General features: G+C 49.5%; 1 protein-coding gene across 1 annotated transcript in view; it reads right to left on the bottom strand.

The window, feature by feature from the left end:
* The window catches only part of LOC116957015 (sodium-dependent noradrenaline transporter-like), a 122,351-nt gene that overhangs the window by 76,034 nt on the left and 23,688 nt on the right, over positions 1–22,629 (bottom strand). The window contains exons 5-10 of the mRNA XM_076055101.1: positions 21,487–21,621; positions 18,723–18,826; positions 13,522–13,646; positions 12,287–12,399; positions 5,382–5,510; positions 697–796 (exon numbers count right to left, since the gene is read on the bottom strand). Of these exons, the coding sequence (XP_075911216.1) occupies positions 697–796; positions 5,382–5,510; positions 12,287–12,399; positions 13,522–13,646; positions 18,723–18,826; positions 21,487–21,621 (706 nt within the window). The remainder of the gene's footprint in view (positions 1–696; positions 797–5,381; positions 5,511–12,286; positions 12,400–13,521; positions 13,647–18,722; positions 18,827–21,486; positions 21,622–22,629) is intronic.

Raw genomic sequence — 22,629 nt, 5'->3', positions numbered from 1 at the left:
TGGTGATGGTGATGGTGGTGATGGTGATGGTGATGATGGTGGTGGTGGTGATGGTGATGGTGGTGATGGTGATGGTGGTGATGGCGATGGTGGTGATGGTGGTGATGGTGGTGATGGTGATGTTGATGGTGATGGTGGTGATGGTGGTGATGGTGGTGGTGATGTTGATGGTGATGATGGTGATGATGGTGATGGTGGTGATCGTGCTGATGTTGAAGGTGATGTTGGTGGTGATGGTGATGTTGATGTTGATGGTGATGTTGATGGTGATGTTGATGGTGGTGATGATGATGGTGATGATGGTGATGTTGATGGTGTCGATGGTGTTGATGGTGATGGTGATGATGTTGATGTTGAAGGTGATGTTGATGGTGATGTTGAAGGTGATGATGATGTTGATGGTGATGATGTTGATGGTAATAGTGAAGGTGATGTTGATGATGTTGATGTTGATGATGATGGTGATGTTGATGATGTTGATGGTGATGATGGTGATGTTGATCTTGATGATGGTAATATTGATGATGTTGATGATGGTGGTGATGATGGTGTTGATGTTGATGAAGATGGTGTTGATGATGGTGTTGTTGATGGTGGTGAAGGTGAAGGTGATGTTGATGGTGAAGGTGATGTTGATGGTGATGTTGATGTTGTTATTGTTGTTAATGTTGATGTTGTTGATGTTGTTGTTGTTACCATAGAACCAGGCCACACCCACCGCCTCCATCAACACCCCAAACAAGATGGCCGTACCAGCAGCGTAGTGGTCAAGCAGCGTCACCACGTAGATGCCTCCCTGGGGTCACAGGGGGGTCACGGGGGGGTCACGGGGGTCACGGGGGGGCAGGTGAGGACGAGATAGAGGCGCAGGCCTTGCAAGTGCCTCCTGCCGAGGGTGGGGCAGTAGGTGAGTGGCTGAGCAGGTGAGTGGGTGGGTGGGTGAGTGGGTGAGTGAGTGGGTGGGTGAGTGGGTGATTGAGTGGGTGAGTGTGTGAGTGTGTGAGTGAGTGGGTGAGTGTGTGAGTGAGTGCGTGAGTGGGTGGGTGAGTGGGTGAGTGAGTAGGTGAGTGAGTGGCTGAGTGGGTGAGTGGGTGAGTGAGTGGGTGAGTATGTGAGTGGGTGGGTGAGTGGGTGGGTGAGTGAGCGAATGAGTGAGTGGGTGAGTGAGTGAGTGAATGAGTGAATGAGTGAGTGGGTGAGTGAGTGAGTGAATGAGTGAGTGGGTGAGTGAGTGAATGAGTGAGTGAATGAGTGAGTGAGTGAATGAATGGGTGAGTGAATGAGTGAATGAATTAGTGAACGAGTGAACGAGTGAATGAGTGAGTGAATGAATGAGTGAGTGAGTGAATGAGTGAATGAGTGAGTAAATGAGTGAATGAGTGAATGAATGAGTGAGTGAATGAATGAATGAGTGAGTAAATGAGTGAATGAGTGAGTGAGTGAGTGAATGAGTGAATGAGTGAATGAGTGAATGAGTGAGTGAATTAGTGAATGAGTGAGTGAATGAGTGAATGAGCGAGTGAATGAGCGAGTGAATGAATGAGTGAGAGAGTGAATGAGTGAGTGAATGAGTGAAGAGTGAGTGAGTGAATGAATGAGTGAATGAATGAGTGAGTGAATGAGTGAGTGAGTGAGTGAATGAGTGAGTGAATGAATGAGTGAGTGAATGAGTGAGTGAATGAGTGAATGAATGAGTGAATGAGCGAATGAGTGAATGAATGAGTTACTGAGTGAGTGAATGAGTGAGTGAATGAGTGAGTGAATGAGTGAGTGAAGCGTGAGCGAATGAGTGAGTTAATGAATGAGTGAATGAGTGAATGAATGGATGAGTGAATGAAGGAGTGAATGAGTGAGTGAACGAGTGAGTGAACGAGTGAGTGAATGAGTGAATGAATGAGTGAGTGAATGAATGAGTGAGTGAATGAGTGAATGAATGAGTGAATGAGTGAGTGAATTAGTGAATAAATGAGTGAATGAATGAATGAGTGAGTGAGTGAATGAATGAGTGAAGAGTGAGTGACGAGTGAATGAGTGAGTGAATGAGTTAGTGAGTGAAGAGTGAGTGAGTGAATGAGTGAATGAATGAGTGCGTGAATGAATGAGTGAATGAATGAGTGAGCGAAGCGTGAGTGAATGAATGAGTGAGTGAGTGAATGAGTGAGTGAATGAATGAGTGAGTGAATGAGTGAGTGAATGAGTGAGTGAATGAGTGAGTGAATGAGTGAATGAATGAGTGCGTGAATGAATGAGTGCGTGAATGAGCGAGTGAATGAATGAGTGAAGCGTGAGTGAATGAGTGAGTGAATGAATGAGTGAATGAATGAGTGAATAAATGAATGAATGAGTGAATGAATGGTTGAGTGAATGAATGAGTGAATGAATGGTTTAGTGAATGAATGAGTGAGTGAATGAGTGAGTGAATGAGTGAATGAATGAGTGAATGAATGAGTGAGTGAATGAATGGGTGAATGAGTGAGTGAATGAATGAGTGAATGGGTGAATGAATGAGTGAATGAGTGAGTGAATTAGTGAATGAGTGAGTGAATGAGTGAGTGAATGAGTGAGTGAATGAGTGAATGAGTGAGTGAATGAGTGAGTGAATGAGTGAGTGCGTGAATGAATGAGTGAATGAATGAGTGAGTGAAGCGTGAGTGAATGAATGAATGAGTGAGCGAATGAGTGAGTGAATGAATGAGTGAATGAATGAGTGAGTAATTGAATGAGTGAATGAATGAGTGAATGAGTGAGTGAATGAGTGAGTGAATGAGTGAATGAATGAGTGCGTGAATGAGCGAGTGAATGAGTGAGTGAAGCGTGAGTGAATGAGTGAATGAATGAGTGAATAAATGAGTGAATGAATGAGTGAATTAATGGATGAGCGAATGAGTGAATGAATGAGTGAATGAATGAGTGGGTGAATGAGTGAGTGAATGAATGAGTGAATGAGTGAATGAATGAGTGAATGAGTGAGTGAATGAGTGAATGAATGAGTAAGTGAAGAGTGAGTGAATGAATGAGTGAATGAATGAGTGATTGAATGAGTGAATGAGTGAGTGAATGAGTGAATGAGTGAGTGAATTAGTGAATGAGTGAGTGAATGAGTGAGTTAATGAGTGAGTGAATGAGTGAGAGAATGAATGAGTGAATGAATGAGTGAGTAAATGAATGAGTGATGAAGTGAATGAATGAGGGAATGAGTGAATGAGTGAGTGAATGAGTGAAGAGTGAGTGACGAGTGAATGAGTGAGTGACGAGTGAATGAGTGAGTGAATGAGTGAATGAATGAGTTAGTGAAGAGTGAGTGAATGAGTGAGTGAATGAGTGAATGAATGAATGACTGAGTGAATGAGTGAGTGAATGAGTGAGTGAGTGAATGAGTGAGTGACGAAGTGAATGAATGAGGGAATGAATGAATGAATGAGTGAATGAGTGAATGAGTGAAGAGTGAGTGACGAGTGAATGAATGAGTGAGTGAATGAGTAAGTGAATGAATGATTGAGTGAATGAGTGAGTGAATGAGTGAATGAGTGAGTGAGTGAATGAGTGAAGAGTGAGTGACGAGTGAATGAGTGAATGAATGAGTTAGTGAGTGAATGAGTGAATGAGTGAGTGAATGAGTGAATGAGTGAGTGAATGAATGAGTGAATGAATGATTGAGTGAATGAGTGAATGAGTGAGTGAATGAGTGAGTGAATGAAAGAGTGAATGAGTCAATGAATGAGTCAATGAATGAGTCAATGAATGAATGAATGAGTGAATGAGTGAGTGAACGAGTGAATGAATGAGTGAGTGAATGAGTGCGTGAATGAATGAGTGAAGCGTGAGTGAATGAGTGAGTGAGTGAATGAGTGAGTGAATGAATGAGTTAGTAAGTGAATGAATGAGTGAGCGAATGAGTGAGTGAATGAATGAGTGAATGAATGAGTGAGTGAATGAGTGAATTAATGAGTGAGTGAATGAGTGAGTGAATGAGCGAGGGAATGAATGAGTGAATGAATGAGTGCATGAATGAGTGAATGAATGAGTGAGTGAAGAGTGAGTGAGTGAACGAATGAGTGAACGAATGACTGAATAAATTAGTGAATGAATGAGTGAATGAATGAGTGAGTGAATGAGTGAGTGAATGAGTGAATGAATGAGTGAATGAATGAGTGAATTAGTCGAGTGAATGAGTGAGTGAATGAGTGAATGAATGAGTGAGTGGATGAATGAATGAGTGAACGAGTGAGTGAATGAGTGAGTGAATGAGTGATGAAGTGAATGAGTGAATGAGTGAGTGAATGAATGCGTGAATGAGTGAAGAGTGAGTGACGAGTGAGTGAATGAGTGAATGAATGAGTTAGTGAGTGAAGAGTGAGTGAGTAAATGAATGAGTGAGTGAATGAGTGAGTGAGTGAATGAATGAGTGAGTGAATGAGTGAGTGAATGAGTGAGTGAATGAGTGAATGAGTGAGTGAATGAATGAGTGAACGAATGAGTGAATGAATGAGTGAATGAATGAGTGAATGAATGAGTGAACGAGTGAATGCGTGAGTGAATGAACGAGTGAATGAATGAGTAAGTGAATGAATGAGTGAATGAGTGAGTGAATGAGTGAATGAATGAGTGAATGAATGAGTGAATGAGTGAGTGAATGAGTGAGTGAATGAGTGAACGAATGAGTGAATGCATAAGTGAATGAGTGAGTGAATGAATGAGTGAATGATTGAGTGAATGAACAAGTGAATGAACGAGTGAATGAATGAGTGAATGAGTGAGTAAGTGAATGAGTGAGTGAATGAGTGAATGAGTGAGTGAATGAATGAGTGAATGAATGAAGGAGTGAATGAGTGAAGGAGTGCGTGAAGGAGTGAGTGAATGAATGAGTGAATGAATGAGTGAATGAATGAGTGAGTAAGTGAATGAATGAGTGAATGAACGAGTGAGTGAATGAATAACCTTGGTAATGGAGAAGAGGGCGACACTGAAGTCGATCGTCACCAGGAGGAGAGTGAATGAATGAGTGAGTGAGTGAATGAATGAGTGAATGAATGAGTGAATGAGTGATGAAGTGAATGAGTGAGTGAGTGAATGAATGAATAACCTTGGTAATGGAGAAGAGGGCGACACTGAAGTCGATCGTCAACAGGAGGAGAGTGAATGAATGAGTGAATGAATGAATGAGTGAGTGGATGAATGAATGAGTGAACGAGTGAGTGAATGAGTGAATGAATGAATGAATGAATGAGTGAATGAATGAGTGAATTAATGAATAACCTTGGTAATGGAGAAGAGGGCGACACTGAAGTCGATCGTCACCAGGAGGAGAGTGAATGAGTGAGTGAGTGAGTGAATGAATGAGTGAGTGGATGAGTGAGTGAGTGAATGAATGAATGAATAACCTTGGTGATGGAGAAGAGGGCGACACTGAAGTCGATCGTCACCAGGAGGAGAGTGAAAAGTTTCCGGCGTCGACGCAGCACCGGGAACTCATCAGAGAGGCCGGTGAGCACCGCCTCCAACCCTCCCATCTGGGGGGGTGAGGAGTAGGTGGTGAGTAGTAGGTGGTGAGTAGGTGGTGAGTAGTAGGTGGTGAGTAGTAGGTGAGTAGGTGGTGAGTAGGTGGTGAGTAGGTGGTGAGTAGTAGGTGGTGAGCACCGCCTCCAACCCTCCCATCTGGGGGGGTGAGGAGTAGGTGGTGAGTAGTAGGTGGTGAGTAGTAGGTGGTGAGTAGGTGGTGAGTAGTAGGTGGTGAGTAGTAGGTGGTGAGCACCGCCTCCAACCCTCCCATCTGGGGGGGTGAGGAGTAGGTGGTGAGTAGTAGGTGGTGAGTAGTAGGTGGTGAGTAGTAGGTGGTGAGTAGTAGGTGGTGAGCACCGCCTCCAACCCTCCCATCTGGGGGGGTGAGGAGTAGGTGGTGAGTAGTAGGTGGTGAGTAGTAGGTGAGTAGGTGGTGAGTAGTAGGTGGTGAGTAGTAGGTGGTGAGCACCGCCTCCAACCCTCCCATCTGGGGGGGTGAGGAGTAGGTGGTGAGTAGTAGGTGAGTAGGTGGTGAGTAGTAGGTGGTGAGTAGTAGGTGGTGAGCACCGCCTCCAACCCTCCCATCTGGGGGGGGTGAGGAGTAGGTGGTGAGTAGTAGGTGGTGAGTAGTAGGTGGTGAGTAGTAGGTGGTGAGCACCGCCTCCAACCCTCCCATCTGGGGGGGTGAGGAGTAGGTGGTGAGTAGTAGGTGGTGAGTAGTAGGTGGTGAGTAGTAGGTGGTGAGTAGGTGGTGAGTAGTAGGTGGTGAGTAGTAGGTGGTGAGTAGTAGGTGGTGAGCACCGCCTCCAACCCTCCCATCTGGGGGGGTGGTGAGTAGTAGGTGGTGAGTAGGTGGTGGTGAGTAGTAGGTGGTGAGTAGTAGGTGGTGAGTAGTAGGTGGTGAGTAGTAGGTGGTGAGCAGTAGGTGGTGAGTAGTAGGTGGTGAGTAGTAGGTGGTGAGCACCGCCTCCAACCCTCCCATCTGGGGGGGTGAGGAGTAGGTGGTGAGTAGGTGGTGAGTAGTAGGTGGTGAGTAGTAGGTGGTGAGTAGGTGGTGAGTAGTAGGTGGTGAGCACCGCCTCCAACCCTCCCATCTGGGGGGGTGAGGAGTAGGTGGTGAGTAGTAGGTGGTGAGTAGTAGGTGGTGAGTAGGTGGTGAGTAGGTGGTGAGTAGTAGGTGGTGAGCACCGCCTCCAACCCTCCCATCTGGGGGGGTGAGGAGTAGGTGGTGAGTAGTAGGTGGTGAGTAGTAGGTGGTGAGTAGTAGGTGGTGAGCAGTAGGTGGTGAGTAGGTGGTGAGTAGGTGGTGAGGAGTAGGTGGTGAGTAGTTGGTGAGTAGGTGGTGAGGAGTAGGTGGTGAGTAGTAGGTGGTGAGCACCGCCTCCAACCCTCCCATCTGGGGGGGGTGAGGAGTAGGTGGTGAGTAGGTGGTGAGTAGTAGGTGGTGAGTAGGTGGTGAGTAGGTGGTGAGTAGTAGGTGGTGAGCACCGCCTCCAACCCTCCCATCTGGGGGGGTGAGTAGTAGGTGGTGAGTAGTAGGTGGTGAGTAGGTGGTGAGTAGTAGGTGGTGAGTAGTAGGTGGTGAGTAGTAGGTGGTGAGTAGTAAGTGGTGAGTAGTAGGTGGTGAGTAGGTGGTGAGTAGTAGGTGGTGAGTAGTAGGTGGTGAGCAGTAGGTGGTGAGTAGGTGGTGAGTAGTAGGTGGTGAGTAGGTGGTGAGGAGTAGGTGGTGAGTATTTGGTGGTGAGCAGTAGGTGGTGAGTAGTAGGTGGTGAGTAGTAGGTGGTGAGTAGGTGGTGAGTAGTAGGTGGTGAGTATTTGGTGGTGAGCAGTAGGTGGTGAGTAGTAGGTGGTGAGTAGTAGGTGGTGAGTAGGTGGTGAGGAGTAGGTGGTGAGTATTTGGTGGTGAGCAGTAGGTGGTGAGTAGTAGGTGGTGAGTAGTAGGTGAGTAGGTGGTGAGTAGGTGGTGAGCAGTAGGTGGTGAGTAGTAGGTGGTGAGTAGTAGGTGGTGAGTAGTAAGTGGTGAGTAGTAGGTGGTGAGCACCGCCTCCAACCCTTCCATCTGGGGGGGGTGAGGAGTAGGTGGTGAGTAGTAGGTGGTGAGTAGTAGGTGGTGAGTAGTAGGTGGTGAGTAGTAGGTGGTGAGTAGTAGGTGGTGAGCAGTAGGTGGTGAGTAGTAGGTGGTGAGTAGTAGGTGGTGAGCAGTAGGTGGTGAGTAGTAGGTGGTGAGCAGTAGGTGGTGAGTAGTAGGTGGTGAGTAGTAGGTGGTGAGTAGTAGTAGTAGGTGGTGAGTAGGTGGCGAGGAGTAGGTGGTGAGTAGTAGTAGGTAAGTAGTAGGTGGTGAGTAGTAGGTGGTGAGTAGTTGGTGAGTAGTAGGTGGTGAGTAGTAGTTGGTGAGTAGTAGTTGGTGAGTAGTAAGTGGTGAGTGTAATTGGTGAGTAGTAAGTGGTGAGTAGTAATTGGTGAGTAGAAGTAATTGGTGAGTAGTAATTGGTGAGTAATTGGTGAGTAGGTGGTGAGTAGTAGGTGGTGAGTAGTAGGTGGTGAGTAGTAGGTGGTGAGTAGGTGGTGAGTAGTAGGTGGTGAGTAGTAGGTGGTTAGTAGTAGGTGGTGAGTAGTAGGTGGTGAGTAGGTGGTGAGTAGTAGGTGGTGAGTAGTAGGTGGTGAGTAGTAGGTGGTGAGTAGTAGTAGTAGGTGGTGAGTAGGTGGCGAGGAGTAGGTGGTGAGTAGTAGGTGGTGAGTAGTAGTAGGTAAGTAGTAGGTGGTGAGTAGTAGGTGGTGAGCAGTAGGTGGTGAGTAGTAGGTGGTGAGTAGTTGGTGAGTAGGTGGTGAGTAGTAGGTGGTGAGCACCGCCTCTAACCCTCCCATCTGGGGGGGTGAGGAGTAGGTGGTGAGTAGTAGGTGGTGAGTAGTAGGTGGTGAGTAGGTGGTGAGTAGGTGGCGAGGAGTAGGTGGTGAGCAGTAGGTGGTGAGTAGTAGGTGGTGAGTAGTAGGTGGTGAGTAGGTGGTGAGTAGTAGATGGTGAGTAGTAGGTGGTGAGTAGTAGGTGGTGAGTAGTAGTAGTAGGTGGTGAGTAGTAGGTGGTGAGCACCGCCTCCAACCCTCCAATCTGGGGGGGGTGAGGAGTAGGTGGTGAGTAGTAGGTGGTGAGTAGTAGGTGGTGAGTAGGTGGTGAGTAGTAGGTGGTGAGTAGTAGGTGGTGAGTAGGTGGTGAGTAGTAGGTGGTGAGTAGTAGGTGGTGAGTAGGTGGTGAGTAATAGGGGGTGAGGAGTAGGTGGTGAGTAGTAGGTGGTGAGCAGTAGGTGGTGAGTAGTAGGTGGTGAGTAGTAGGTGGTTAGTAGTAGTAGTAGGTGGTGAGTAGGTGGCGAGGAGTAGGTGGTGAGTAGTAGGTGGTGAGTAGTAGTAGGTAAGTAGTAGGTGGTGAGTAGTAGATGGTGAGCAGTAGGTGGTGAGTAGTAGGTGGTGAGTAGTTGGTGAGTAGGTGGTGAGTAGTAGGTGGTGAGCACCGCCTCCAACCCTCCCATCTGGGGGGGTGAGGAGTAGGTGGTGAGTAGTAGGTGGTGAGTAGTAGGTGGTGAGTAGGTGGTGAGTAGGTGGCGAGGAGTAGGTGGTGAGTAGTAGGTGGTGAGCAGTAGGTGGTGAGTAGTAGGTGGTGAGTAGTAGGTGGTGAGTAGGTGGTGAGTAGTTGGTGAGTAGTAGGTGGTGAGTAGTAGGTGGTGAGTAGTAGTAGTAGGTGGTGAGTAGGTGGTGAGTAGTAGGTGGTGAGTAGTAGGTGGTGAGTAGTAGGTGGTGAGTAGTAAGTGGTGAGTGTAATTGGTGAGTAGTAAGTGGTGAGTAGTAATTGGTGAGTAATTGGTGAGTAGAAGTAATTGATGAGTAGTAATTGGTGAGTAATTGGTGAGTAGGTGGTGAGTAGTAAGTGGTGAGTAGTAATTGGTGAGTAGTAATTGGTGAGTAGTAATTGGTGAGTAATTGGTGAGTAGCAATTGGTGAGTAGTAATTGGTGAGTAATTGGTGAGTAGCAATTGGTGAGTAATTGTTCTCATTGCGCTATCTAATCCCAAGACGAGGAGCATGATGAAGAAGAGGAATGGTGAGTAGTAGGTGGTGAGTAGTTGGTGGTGAGTAGTTGGTGAGTAGTTGGTGAGTAAGTGGTGAGTAGTTGGTGAGTAGTTGGTGAGTAATTGGTGAGTAATTGGTGAGTAGTAGTTCTCACTGTGCTGTCTAATCCCAGGGCGAGGAGCATGATGAAGAAGAGGAGTGGTGAGTAGTAGGTGGTGAGTAGTAGGTGGTGAGTAGTTGGTGAGTAGTAGTAGTAAGTGGTGAGTAGGAAGTGGTGAGTAGTAAGTGGTGAGTAGTAAGTGGTGAGTAATTGGTGAGTAGTAAGTGGTGAGTAGTAATTGGTGAGTAATTGGTGAGTAGTAATTGGTGAGTAGTAGTTCTCACCGCGCTGTCTAATCCCAGGGCGAGTAGCATGATGAAGAAGAGTGGTGAGTAGTAGTTGGTGAGTAGTAGGTGGTGAGTAGTAAGAGGTGAGTAATTGGTGAGTAGTAATTGGTGAGTAATTGGTGAGTAGTAATTGGTGAGTAGTTGTTCTCACCGCGCTGTCTAATCCCAGGGCGAGGAGCATGATGAAGAAGAGGAGTGGTGAGTAGTAGGTGGTGAGTAGTTGGTGGTGAGTAGTTGGTGAGTAGTTGGTGAGTAAGTGGTGAGTAGTAATTGGTGAGTAGTTGGTGAGTAGTTGGTGAGTAAGTGGTGAGTAGTTGGTGAGTAGTTGGTGAGTAATTGGTGAGTAGTTGGTGAGTAATTGGTGAGTAATTGGTGAGTAATTGGTGAGTAATTGTTCTCACCGCGCTGTCTAATCCCAGGGCGAGGAGCATGATGAAGAAGAGGAGTGGTGAGTAGCAGGTGGTGAGTAGTAGGTGGTGAGTAGTAGGTGGTGAGTAGTAGGTGGTGAGTAGTAGGTGGTGAGTAGTAGTAATTCTCACCGCACTGTCTAATCCCAGGGCGAGGAGCATGATGAAGAAGAGGAGTGAGTAGTAGGTGAGTAGTAGGTGGTGAGTAGTAGTTCTCACCACGCTGTCTAATCCCAGGGCGAGGAGCATGATGAAGAAGAGGAGTGGTGAGTAGTAGGTGGTGAGTAGTTGGTGAGTAATTGGTGAGTAGTAGGTGGTGAGTTGTAGTAGTTCTCACCGCGCTGTCTAATCCCAGGGCGAGGAGCATGATGAAGAAGAGGAGTGGTGAGTAGTAGGTGGTGAGTAGTTGGTGGTGAGTAGTTGGTGAGTAGTTGGTGAGTAAGTGGTGAGTAGTAGTAGTAGGTGGTGAGTAGTTGGTGAGTAGTTGGTGAGTAAGTGGTGAGTAATTGGTGAGTAATTGGTGAGTAAGTGGTGAGTAAGTGGTGAGTAGTAGTTCTCACCGCGCTGTCTAATCCCAGGGCGAGGAGCATGATGAAGAAGAGTGGTGAGTAGTAGTTGGTGAGTAGTAGGTGGTGAGTAGTAATTGGTGAGTAGTAGGTGGTGAGTAGTAAGTGGTGAGTAGTAGGTGGTGAGTAGTAGGTGGTGAGTAGTAATTGGTGAGTAGTAGGTGGTGAGTAGTAATTGGTGAGTAATTGGTGAGTAGTAATTCTCACCGCGCTGTCTAATCCCAGGGCGAGGAGCATGATGAAGAAGAGGAGTGGTGAGTAGTAGGTGGTGAGTAGTAGGTGGTGAGTAGTAATTGGTGAGTAGTAGGTGGAGAGTAGTAATTGGTGAGTAGTAGGTGGTGAGTTGTAGTAGGTGGTGAGTAGTAAGTGGTGAGTAGTAGTTCTCACCGCGCTGTCTAATCCCAGGGCGAGGAGCATGATGAAGAAGAGGAGTGGTGAGTAGTAGGTGAGTAGTAGGTGGTGAGTAGTAAGTGGTGAGTAGTAGTTCTCACCGCACTGTCTAATCCCAGGGCGAGGAGCATGATGAAGAAGAGGAGTGGTGAGTAGTTGGTGAGTAGTAGGTGGTGAGTAGTAAGTGGTGAGTAGTAGTTCTCACCGCACTGTCTAATCCCAGGGCGAGGAGCATGATGAAGAAGAGGAGTGGTGAGTAGTTGGTGGTGAGTAGTAGGTGAGTAGTTGGTGAGTAGTAGTAGTAGGTGGTGAGTAGTAATTGGTGAGTAGTAGGTGGTGAGTAGTTGGTGAGTAAGTGGTGAGTAGTAGTAATTCTCACCACGCTGTCTAATCCCAGGGCGAGGAGCATGATGAAGAAGAGGAGTGGTGAGTAGTAGGTGGTGAGTAGTAATTGGTGAGTAGTAGGTGGTGAGTAGTAATTGGTGAGTAGTAGGTGGTGAGTAGTAATTGGTGAGTAGTAGGTGGTGAGTTGTAGTAATTCTCACCGCGCTGTCTAATCCCAGGGCGAGGAGCATGATGAAGAAGAGGAGTGGTGAGTAGTTGGTGAGTAATTGGTGAGTAATTGGTGAGTAATTGGTGAGTTGTTCTCACCGTGCTGTCTAATCCCAGGGCGAGGAGCATGATGAAGAAGAGGAGTGGTGAGTAGTTGGTGAGTAGTAGTTGGTGAGTAGTTGGTGAGTAATTGGTGAGTTGTTCTCACCGCGCTGTCTAATCCCAGGGCGAGGAGCATGATGAAGAAGAGGAGTGGTGAGTAGTTGGTGAGTAGTAGTTGGTGAGTAGTTGGTGAGTAATTGGTGAGTTGTTCTCACCGCGCTGTCTAATCCCAGGGCGAGGAGCATGATGAAGAAGAGGAGTGGTGAGTAGTTGGTGAGTAGTAGTTGGTGAGTAGTTGGTGAGTAATTGGTGAGTTGTTCTCACCGCGCTGTCTAATCCCAGGGCGAGGAGCATGATGAAGAAGAGGAGTGACCAGGCTGGAGCGATGGGCAGGGTGGCGATAGCTTCGGGGTAGATCACAAACACCAGGCCAGCACCTGGGACAGCCAACACAACAACAACAACTACAACCACAACAACAACACAACAACAACTACACAACAACAACCACAACCACAACAACAACAACAACCACACAACAACAACAAGACAACAACAACTACACAACAACTACAACCACAACAACCACAACAACAACAACAACAACCACACAACAACTACACAACAACAACAACAACCACACAACAACAACAACTACACAACAACAACTACACAACAACTACACAACAACAACCACACAACAACAACCACACAACAACAACCACACAACAACAACGCAACAACAACACAACAACTACACAACAACAACAACCACACAACAACAACTACATAACAACACAACAACTACACAACAACAACAACAACTACACAACAACAACTACACAACAACAACACAACAACAACACAACAACACAACAACTACACAACAACAACTACACAACAACAACAACCACACTACAACAACACAACTACAACCACACAACAACAACAACTACACAACAACACAACAACAACCAAACAACAACAACTAAACAACAACAACAACCACACTACAACAACACAACTACAACCACACAACAACAACAACCACACAACAACAACAACCACACAACAACAACAACCACACAACAACAACAACAACCACACAACAACAACCACACAACAACAACAACCACACAACAACAACAACTACACAACAACAACAACCACACTCGGACCGCAGTAATTTATGCTAATGTCTGCGCGTATGATAATGAGCACAAACATCGGTATAATTTATTCTCGCCCCCCCACCCCCACCGGCTATAATTTATGCTAATGTGTGCGCGCATGATAATGAGCACGAACATCGTTATAATTTATTCTCGCCCCCCCCCCACCGGCTATAATTTATGCTAATGTATGCGCGTATGATAATGAGCACGAACATCGGTATAATTTTTTCTCGCCCCCCCCCGCCCCAACCGGCTATAATTTATGCTAATGTATGCGCGTATGATAATGAGCACGAACATCATTATAATTTATTCTCGCCCCCCCTCCCACCGGCTATAATTTATGCTAATGTATGCGCGTATGATAATGAGCGAGGGACCGACCGTCGGTGGCGACTTTGTGCAGGGGCACCCCGTGGCGCTGGGCCATGTAGCCCAGCACGGAGAAGACGACGAAGCCGCAGAAGAAGCTCGTCACACAGTTGATGCAGCTCGTGATCATAGCATCCCTGTCACGTGACACACCACACGTGACACACCACACGTGACACATCACGTCACGCAGTTGATGCAGCTCGTGATCATAGCATCCCTGTCACGTGACACACCACACGTGACACACCACGTCACGCAGTTGATGCAGCTCGTGATCATAGCATCCCTGTCACGTGACACACCACACGTGACACACCACACGTGACACACCACGTCACGCAGTTGATGCAGCCCGTGATCATAGCATCCCTGTCACGTGACACACCACACGTGACACCACACGTGACACACCACGTCACGCAGTTGATGCAGCTCGTGATCATAGCATCCCTGTCACGTGACACACCACACGTGACACACCACACGTGACACACCACGTCACGCAGTTGATGCAGCTCGTGATCATCGTGTCCCTGCCACGTGACACACCACACGTGACACATCACACGTGACACACCACACGTGACACCACGCATGCCACCACACGTGCCACCACACGTGACACCACGTGCCACCACACGTGACACCAGGTGCCACACCACGTGACACCAGGTGCCACCACACGTGACACCACGCATGCCACCACACGTGACACCACGTGCCACAACACGTGACACCACGTGCCACCACACGTGACACCACGTGCCACCACACGTGACACCACGTGTCACCACACGTGACACCAGGTGCCACCACACGTAACACCACGTGCCACAACACGTGACACCACGTGCCACCACACGTGACACCACGTGCCACCACACGTGACACCACGTGCCACCACATGTGACACCACGTGCCACAACACTTGACACCACGTGCCACCACACGTGATACCACGTGCCACCACACGTGACACCACGTGCCACCACACGTGACACCACGCATGCCATGGACGCAGTGCAAGGGGGGAGGGGGTCGAGTGTGGGATGCCTCGCGTTTGCCCGACGTTTCGAGGCGTAGCACGACGCGAGGATTATAGACACACAGACAAAGTTCCCCCAGGTAGCCTCGAACAGGCGGTAGGGGCAAGTGTTGTTAGTTAGACACAGACAAAGTTCCCCCAGGTAGTCTCTAACAGGCTGTAGGGGCAAGTGTTGTTAGTTAGTTAGACACAGACAAAGTTCCCCGACGTAGCCTCGGACAGGCAGTAGGGGCAAGTGTTGTTAGTTAGACACAGACAAAGATCCCCCAGGTAGCCTCTAACAGGCTGTAGGGGCAAGTGTTGTTAGTTAGTTAGACACAGACAAAGATCCCCCAGGTAGCCTCTAACAGGCTGTAGGGGAAAGTGTTGTTAGTTAGTTAGACACAGACAAAGATCCCCCAGGTAGTCTCTAACAGGCTGTAGGGCCAAGTGTTGTTAGTTAGTTAGACACAGACAAAGATCCTCCAGGTAGTCTCTAACAGGCTGTAGGGGCAAGTGTCGTTAGTTAATTAGACACAGACAAAGATCCCCCAGGTAGCCTCTAACAGACTGTAGGGGCAAGTGTTGTTAGTTAGACACAGACAAAGATCCTCCAGGTAGTCTCTAACAGGCTGTATGGGCAAGTGTTGTTAGTTAGACACAGACAAAGATCCCCTAGGTCGTCTCTAACAGGCTGTATGGGCAAGTGTTGTTAGTTAGACACAGACAAAGATCCTCCAGGTAGCCTCTAATAGACTGATGGGGCAAGTGTTGTTGTTAGTTAGACACAAAGATCCCCCATGTAGCCTCTAACAGGCGGTAGGGGCAAGTGTTGTTAGTTAGTTAGACACAGACAAAGGTCCCTCGTGTAGCCTCTAGCAGCCCCTATGAAGGCCGACTCGGCACACGAGGGGGTGGGTTACCAGCACCGCGCCCGGCCGCTTTTGTCTCTCTAGTGGCGATGTTTACTGCACAACCACCGCTACACCAGGTACTCATTTGAGGCTGAGTTGACCTAGGGGAGGCCCAGTTTAGATAATCGTCACCACCGGTGTTGGACGTGAGCGGGAATCGAACTCGGGTCGCCGGGTTCATAGCGCAGCGTCGCGCTAACCACTGGTGAGACACTGAGGGTCTGGGTTCAATCCCTGGGTCTGGGTGTCTCTCAGTGGGGTTCACTAAGCCAGAGACACTGAGCGTCTGGGTTCAATCCCTGGGTCTGGGTGTCTCTCTCTCTCAGTGGGGTTCACTAAGCCAGAGACACTGAGGGTCTGGGTTCAATCCCTGGGTCTGGGTGTCTCTCTCTCAGTGGGGTTCACTAAGCCAGAGACACTGAGAGTCTGGGTTCAATCCCTGGGTCTGGGTGTCTCTCTCTCAGTGGGGTTCACTAAGCCAGAGACGCTGAGAGTCTGGGTTCAATCCCTGGGTCTGGGTGTCTCTCTCAGTGAGGTTCACTAAGCCAGAGACACTGAGGGTCTGGGTTCAATCCCTGGGTCTGGGTGTCTCTCTCAGTGGGGTTCACTAAGCCAGAGACACTGAGGGTCTGGGTTCAATCCCTGGGTCTGGGTGTCTCTCAGTGGGGTTCACTAAGCCAGAGACACTGAGAGTCTGGGTTCAATCCCTGGGTCTGGGTGTCTCTCTCTCTCAGTGGGGTTCACTAAGCCAGAGACACTGAGAGTCTGGGTTCAATCCCTGGGTCTGGGTGTCTCTCTCTCAGTGGGGTTCACTAAGCCAGAGACGCTGAGAGTCTGGGTTCAATCCCTGGGTCTGGGTGTCTCTCTCTCAGTGGGGTTCACTAAGCCAGAGACACAGAGTCTGGGTTCACTCCCTGGGTCTGGGTGTCTCTCTCTCAGTGGGGTTCACTAAGCCAGAGACACTGAGGGTCTGGGTTCAATCCCTGGGTCTGGGTGTCTCTCTCAGTGGGGTTCACTAAGCCAGAGACACTGAGGGTCTGGGTTCACTCCCTGGGTCTGGGTGTCTCTCTCTCTCAGTGGGGTTCACTAAGCCAGAGACACTGAGAGTCTGGGTTCAATCCCTGGGTCTGGGTGTCTCTCTCTCAGTGGGGTTCACTAAGCCAGAGACACAGAGTCTGGGTTCACTCCCTGGGTCTGGGTGTCTCTCTCTCTCAGTGGGGTTCACTAAGCCAGATACACTGAGGGTCTGGGTTCAATCCCTGGGTCTGGGTGTCTCTCAGTGGGGTTCACTAAGCCAGACACACTGAGAGTCTGGGTTCAATCCCTGGGTCTGGGTGTCTCTCTCTCTCAGTGGGGTTCACTAAGCCAGAGACACTGAGAGTCTGGGTTCAATCCCTGGGTCTGGGTGTCTCTCTCTCAGTGGGGTTCACTAAGCCAGAGACACAGAGTCTGGGTTCACTCCCTGGGTCTGGGTGTCTCTCTCTCAGTGGGGTTCACTAAGCCAGAGACACTGAGGGTCTGGGTTCAATCCCTGGGTCTGGGTGTCTCTCTCAGTGGGGTTCACTAAGCCAGAGACACTGAGGGTCTGGGTTCAATCCCTGGGTCTGGGTGTCTCTCTCAGTGGGGTTCACTAAGCCAGAGACACTGAGGGTCTGGGTTCAATCCCTGGGTCTGGGTGTCTCTCTCAGTGGGGTTCACTAAGCCAGAGACACTGAGGGTCTGGGTTCACTCCCTGGGTCTGGGTGTCTCTCTCTCTCAGTGGGGTTCACTAAGCCAGAGACACTGAGAGTCTGGGTTCAATCCCTGGGTCTGGGTGTCTCTCTCTCAGTGGGGTTCACTAAGCCAGACACACTGAGAGTCTGGGTTCAATCCCTGGGTCTGGGTGTCTCTCTCTCTCTCAGTGGGGTTCACTAAGCCAGAGACACTGAGAGTCTGGGTTCAATCCCTGGGTCTGGGTGTCTCTCTCTCAGTGGGGTTCACTAAGCCAGAGACGCTGAGAGTCTGGGTTCAATCCCTGGGTCTGGGTGTCTCTCTCTCAGTGGGGTTCACTAAGCCAGAGACACAGAGTCTGGGTTCACTCCCTGGGTCTGGGTGTCTCTCTCTCAGTGGGGTTCACTAAGCCAGAGACACTGAGGGTCTGGGTTCAATCCCTGGGTCTGGGTGTCTCTCTCTCAGTGGGGTTCACTAAGTCAGACACACTGAGAGTCTGGGTTCAATCCCTGGGTCTGGGTGTGTCTCTCTCAGTGGGGTTCACTTAGCCAGAGACACTGAGAGTCTGGGTTCAATCCCTGTGTCTGGGTGTCTCTCTCTCAGTGGGGTTCACTAAGCCAGAGACACTGAGAGTCTGGGTTCAATCCCTGGGTCTGGGTGTCTCTCTCTCAGTGGGGTTCACTAAGCCAGAGACGCTGAGAGTCTGGGTTCAATCCCTGGGTCTGGGTGTCTCTCTCTCAGTGGGGTTCACTAAGCCAGAGACACAGAGTCTGGGTTCACTCCCTGGGTCTGGGTGTCTCTCTCTCAGTGGGGTTCACTAAGCCAGAGACACTGAGGGTCTGGGTTCAATCCCTGGGTCTGGGTGTCTCTCTCTCAGTGGGGTTCACTAAGTCAGACACACTGAGAGTCTGGGTTCAATCCCTGGGTCTGGGTGTGTCTCTCTCAGTGGGGTTCACTTAGCCAGAGACACTGAGAGTCTGGGTTCAATCCCTGTGTCTGGGTGTCTCTCTCTCTCTCAGTGGGGTTCACTAAGCCAGAGACACTGAGAGTCTGGGTTCAATCCCTGGGTCTGGGTGTCTCTCTCTCAGTGGGGTTCACTAAGCCAGAGACGCTGAGAGTCTGGGTTCAATCCCTGGGTCTGGGTGTCTCTCTCTCAGTGGGGTTCACTAAGCCAGAGACACAGAGTCTGGGTTCACTCCCTGGGTCTGGGTGTCTCTCTCTCAGTGGGGTTCACTAAGCCAGAGACACTGAGGGTCTGGGTTCAATCCCTGGGTCTGGGTGTCTCTCTCTCAGTGGGGTTCACTAAGTCAGACACACTGAGAGTCTGGGTTCAATCCCTGGGTCTGGGTGTGTCTCTCTCAGTGGGGTTCACTTAGCCAGAGACACTGAGAGTCTGGGTTCAATCCCTGTGTCTGGGTGTCTCTCTCTCAGTGGGGTTCACTAAGCCAGAGACGCTGAGAGTCTGGGTTCACTCCCTGGGTCTGGGTGTCTCTCTCTCAGTGGGGTTCACTAAGCCAGAGACACTGAGGGTCTGGGTTCACTCCCCAGCCCTGCTGCGTCACCTGAAGCAGTTGTTGGTGGGTTTGTTGTAGCTGGCGAAGGCGATGAGGACCCCGAAGCCGACACCCAAGGAGTAGCAGATCTGGGTGGCCGCGTCGATCCACACCTGCACCACCAACCCCAAAAAGACAAACGTTCCAAACGCCAACCGTGTAGCCTCTAGCAGGCTGTAGGGGCAAGTGCTGTTAGCAAGTCACACATATAGATACACGTATAAAGATCCCCCGTGTAGCCTCTAACAGTAGTCGTGGTATCAGTAGGAGTACTACGACTTATAGTAGTATCAGTAGTAGTATCAGTCGCATCAGTAGTAATTATTATCAGCAGCAGTAGTAGTAGTATCACTAGCAGTAGTGATGTAGAGGTGTTAACCACGCCCCGTTCGGTAGCCTCCATTGCCACCGGGTCTCAAGGGGGCAGTGCAGCGTTAGCTCGGGGTACGTCACGGCTGGGGTCAGACGAGGTGAAGTGGATCGCAGCCACGGTTTGGGGAGAACCAATCAGACGGTTCCACGTGTGAGTGTGTGATTGGTTGTACCTGGCCACGAGCGAGTATAAGAGGGGTGACCAACGCAGAGCTCGGGGGGGGGGAGTTCTCGCCCTACACGAAGACCGAAGCCCGGGCTGAAGACAGCCAGGACCCTGGACCCGGCCTGCCAGCCCTTCTCAGGGCTAAGGCTCGCGGAGTGCCCAGTGGTCAGGACCCACCGGGCCAGCGGTGGGTCAGACAGCCTCCCCTAGGTCCCAGCCGGAGGACTCTGGGATAGCGGTAGACGTGTGAGTCCCGCCAAGATAGGAGGCTGTACCTCCTTAGGTATCACGAGACCTGTGTGTAGGTCACGCTAAGTACCTCCTTAGGTATCAAGAGACCTGTGTGTAGGTCACGCTAAGTACCTCCTTAGGTATCAAGAGACCTGTGTGTAGGTCACGCTAAGTACCTCCTTAGGTATCAAGAGACCTGTGTGTAGGTCACACTAAGTACCTCCTTAGGTATCATGAGACCTGTGTGTAGGTCACGCTAAGTACCTCCTTAGGTATCAAGACACCTGTGTGTAGGTCCCGCTAAGTACCTCCTTAGGTATCAAGAGACCTGTGTGTAGGTCACGCTAAGTACCTCCTTAGGTATCAAGAGACCTGTGTGTAGGTCACACTAAGTACCTCCTTAGGTATCAAGAGACCTGTGTGTAGGTCACGCTAAGTACCTCCTTAGGTATCATGAGACCTGTGTGTAGGTCCCGCTAAGTACCTCCTTAGGTATCTAGAGACCTGTGTGTAGGTCACGCTAAGTACCTCCTTAGGTATCATGAGACCTGTGTGTAGGTCACGCTAAGTACCTCCTTAGGTATCAAGAGACCTGTGTGTAGGTCCCGCTAAGTACCTCCTTAGGTATCTAGAGACCTGTGTGTAGGTCACGCTAAGTACCTCCTTAGGTATCATGAGACCTGTGTGTAGGTCACGCTAAGTACCTCCTTAGGTATCAAGAGACCTGTGTGTAGGTCACACTAAGTACCTCCTTAGGTATCATGAGACCTGTGTGTAGGTCACGCTAAGTACCTCCTTAGGTATCAAGAGACCTGTGTGTAGGTCCCGCTAAGTACCTCCTTAGGTATCAAGAGACCTGTGTGTAGGTCACGCTAAGTACCTCCTTAGGTATCTAGAGACCTGTGTGTAGGTCACGCTAAGTACCTCCTTAGGTATCATGAGACCTGTGTGTAGGTCACGCTAAGTACCTCCTTAGGTATCAAGAGACCTGTGTGTAGGTCACGCTAAGTACCTCCTTAGGTATCAAGAGACCTGTGTGTAGGTCACGCTAAGTACCTCCTTAGGTATCAAGAGACCTGTGTGTAGGTCACGCTAAGTACCTCCTTAGGTATCAAGAGACCTGTGTGTAGGTCACGCTAAGTACCTCCTTAGGTATCAAGAGACCTGTGTGTAGGTCACGCTAAGTCCAGAGGTGGTACCTTCTTAGGTATCAAGAGACCAGTGTGTAGGTCACGCTAAGTCTGAAGGCTGTGCCTCCTTAGGTATCAAGAGACTTGTGTGTAGGTCACGCTAAGTACCCCCTTAGGTATCAAGAGAGCTGTGTGTAGGTCACGCTAAGTACCTTCTTAGGTATCAAGAGACCTGTGTGTAGGTCACGCTAAGTACCTCCTTAGGTATCAAGAGACCAGTGTGTAGGTCACGCTAAGTCTGAAGGCTGTGCCTCCTTAGGTATCAAGAGAGCTGTGTGTAGGTCACGCTAAGTACCCCCTTAGGTATCAAGAGAGCTGTGTGTAGGTCACGCTAAGTACCTTCTTAGGTATCAAGAGACCTGTGTGTAGGTCACGCTAAGTACCTCCTTAGGTATCAAGAGACCTGTGTGTAGGTCACGCTAAGTACCCCCTTAGGTATCAAGAGACCTGTGTGTAGGTCACGCTAAGTCCAGAGGTGGTACCTCCTTAGGTATCAAGAGACCTGTGTGTAGGTCACGCTAAGTACCCCCTTAGGTATCAAGAGACCTGTGTGTAGGTCACGCTAAGTCCAGAGGTGGTACCTTCTTAGGTATCAAGAGACCTGTGTGTAGGTCACGCTAAGCCTGGAGGTATCAAGAGACCTGTGTGTAGGTCACGCTGAGTCCGAAGGCTGTGCCTCCTTAGGGTATTGGGTGAGGGGACCGTGTACCCCTCTGTGTGTTAAGGACTGCATGAAGAAGGGATCACAATGTGTGCCTCCTAAAGCAGTGTACTCGTCTTCACAAACGCCACAAAAGTGTCAGAATGAACCTACAGCGGGCTCACGCAGGCGTGAGAGGTCGACGCTGAGGTAAGCTTCGATGCCATCGACAGCTCCGGGAAGAGAGGCACCTCGGATGAGCAGAACCACGAGGAAGAGGTAGGGCAGCGTCGCTGTGACGTAGACAACCTGGTGACACACGCAGAGACACACAGACACACACACAGAGATACACACACACAGACACACACACAGAGATACACACACACAGACACACACAGACACAGACACACACACAGACACACACACAGACACACACACAGACACACACAGACACACAGACACACAAAGACACACACACAGAGATACACACACACAGACACACACACAGACACACACAGACACACAGACACACAGACACACACACACAGAGATACACACACACAGACACACACAGAGATACACACACACAGACACACACACACAGACACACACACACAGACACACACAGACACACACACAGAGATACACACACACAGACACACAGACACACAAAGAGACACACACAGACACACACAGACACACACACAGACACACACACAGACACACAAAGAGACACACACACAGACACACACACAGACACACACAGACACACACAGACACACACAGACACAAATATACAAAGATCCCCCATATAGCCTTAACAGACTGTAGGAGCAAGTGCTGTTAGCGTGCACCTATGAAGGCCCCACACACACACAGACACACACACACAGACACACGCACAGATACACACAGACACACGCGCACAGACACACACAGACACACAGACACACAGACACAGACACACACACACACAGACACACACAGACACACACAGACACACACAGACAGACACACACACAGACACACACACAGACACACACAGACACACACGCACAGACACACACACAGACACACACAGACACACACACAGATACACACACAGACACACAGACACACACACACACACAGACACACACAGACACACACACAGACACACACAGACACAACAACAACAACCGCCATTCGCCACTAAGTGGCGGTGACGTCACCACGACGCTTGTGCCAGGCTATGTGCACCGTGAGGCCACGTGAAGTGTCGAACGCCCGCTGGCAGGAGGTCACTGGGCAGACCCAGGTGCCACGGGTCGACTG

Source organism: Petromyzon marinus, chromosome 69, assembly GCF_048934315.1.
Source record: "Petromyzon marinus isolate PM22_M1 ecotype Great Lakes invasive population chromosome 69, UKy_Petmar_22M1.pri1.0, whole genome shotgun sequence".
Lineage (NCBI taxonomy): Eukaryota > Metazoa > Chordata > Hyperoartia > Petromyzontiformes > Petromyzontidae > Petromyzon > Petromyzon marinus.
This window is presented reverse-complemented; position numbering and strand designations above follow the sequence as displayed.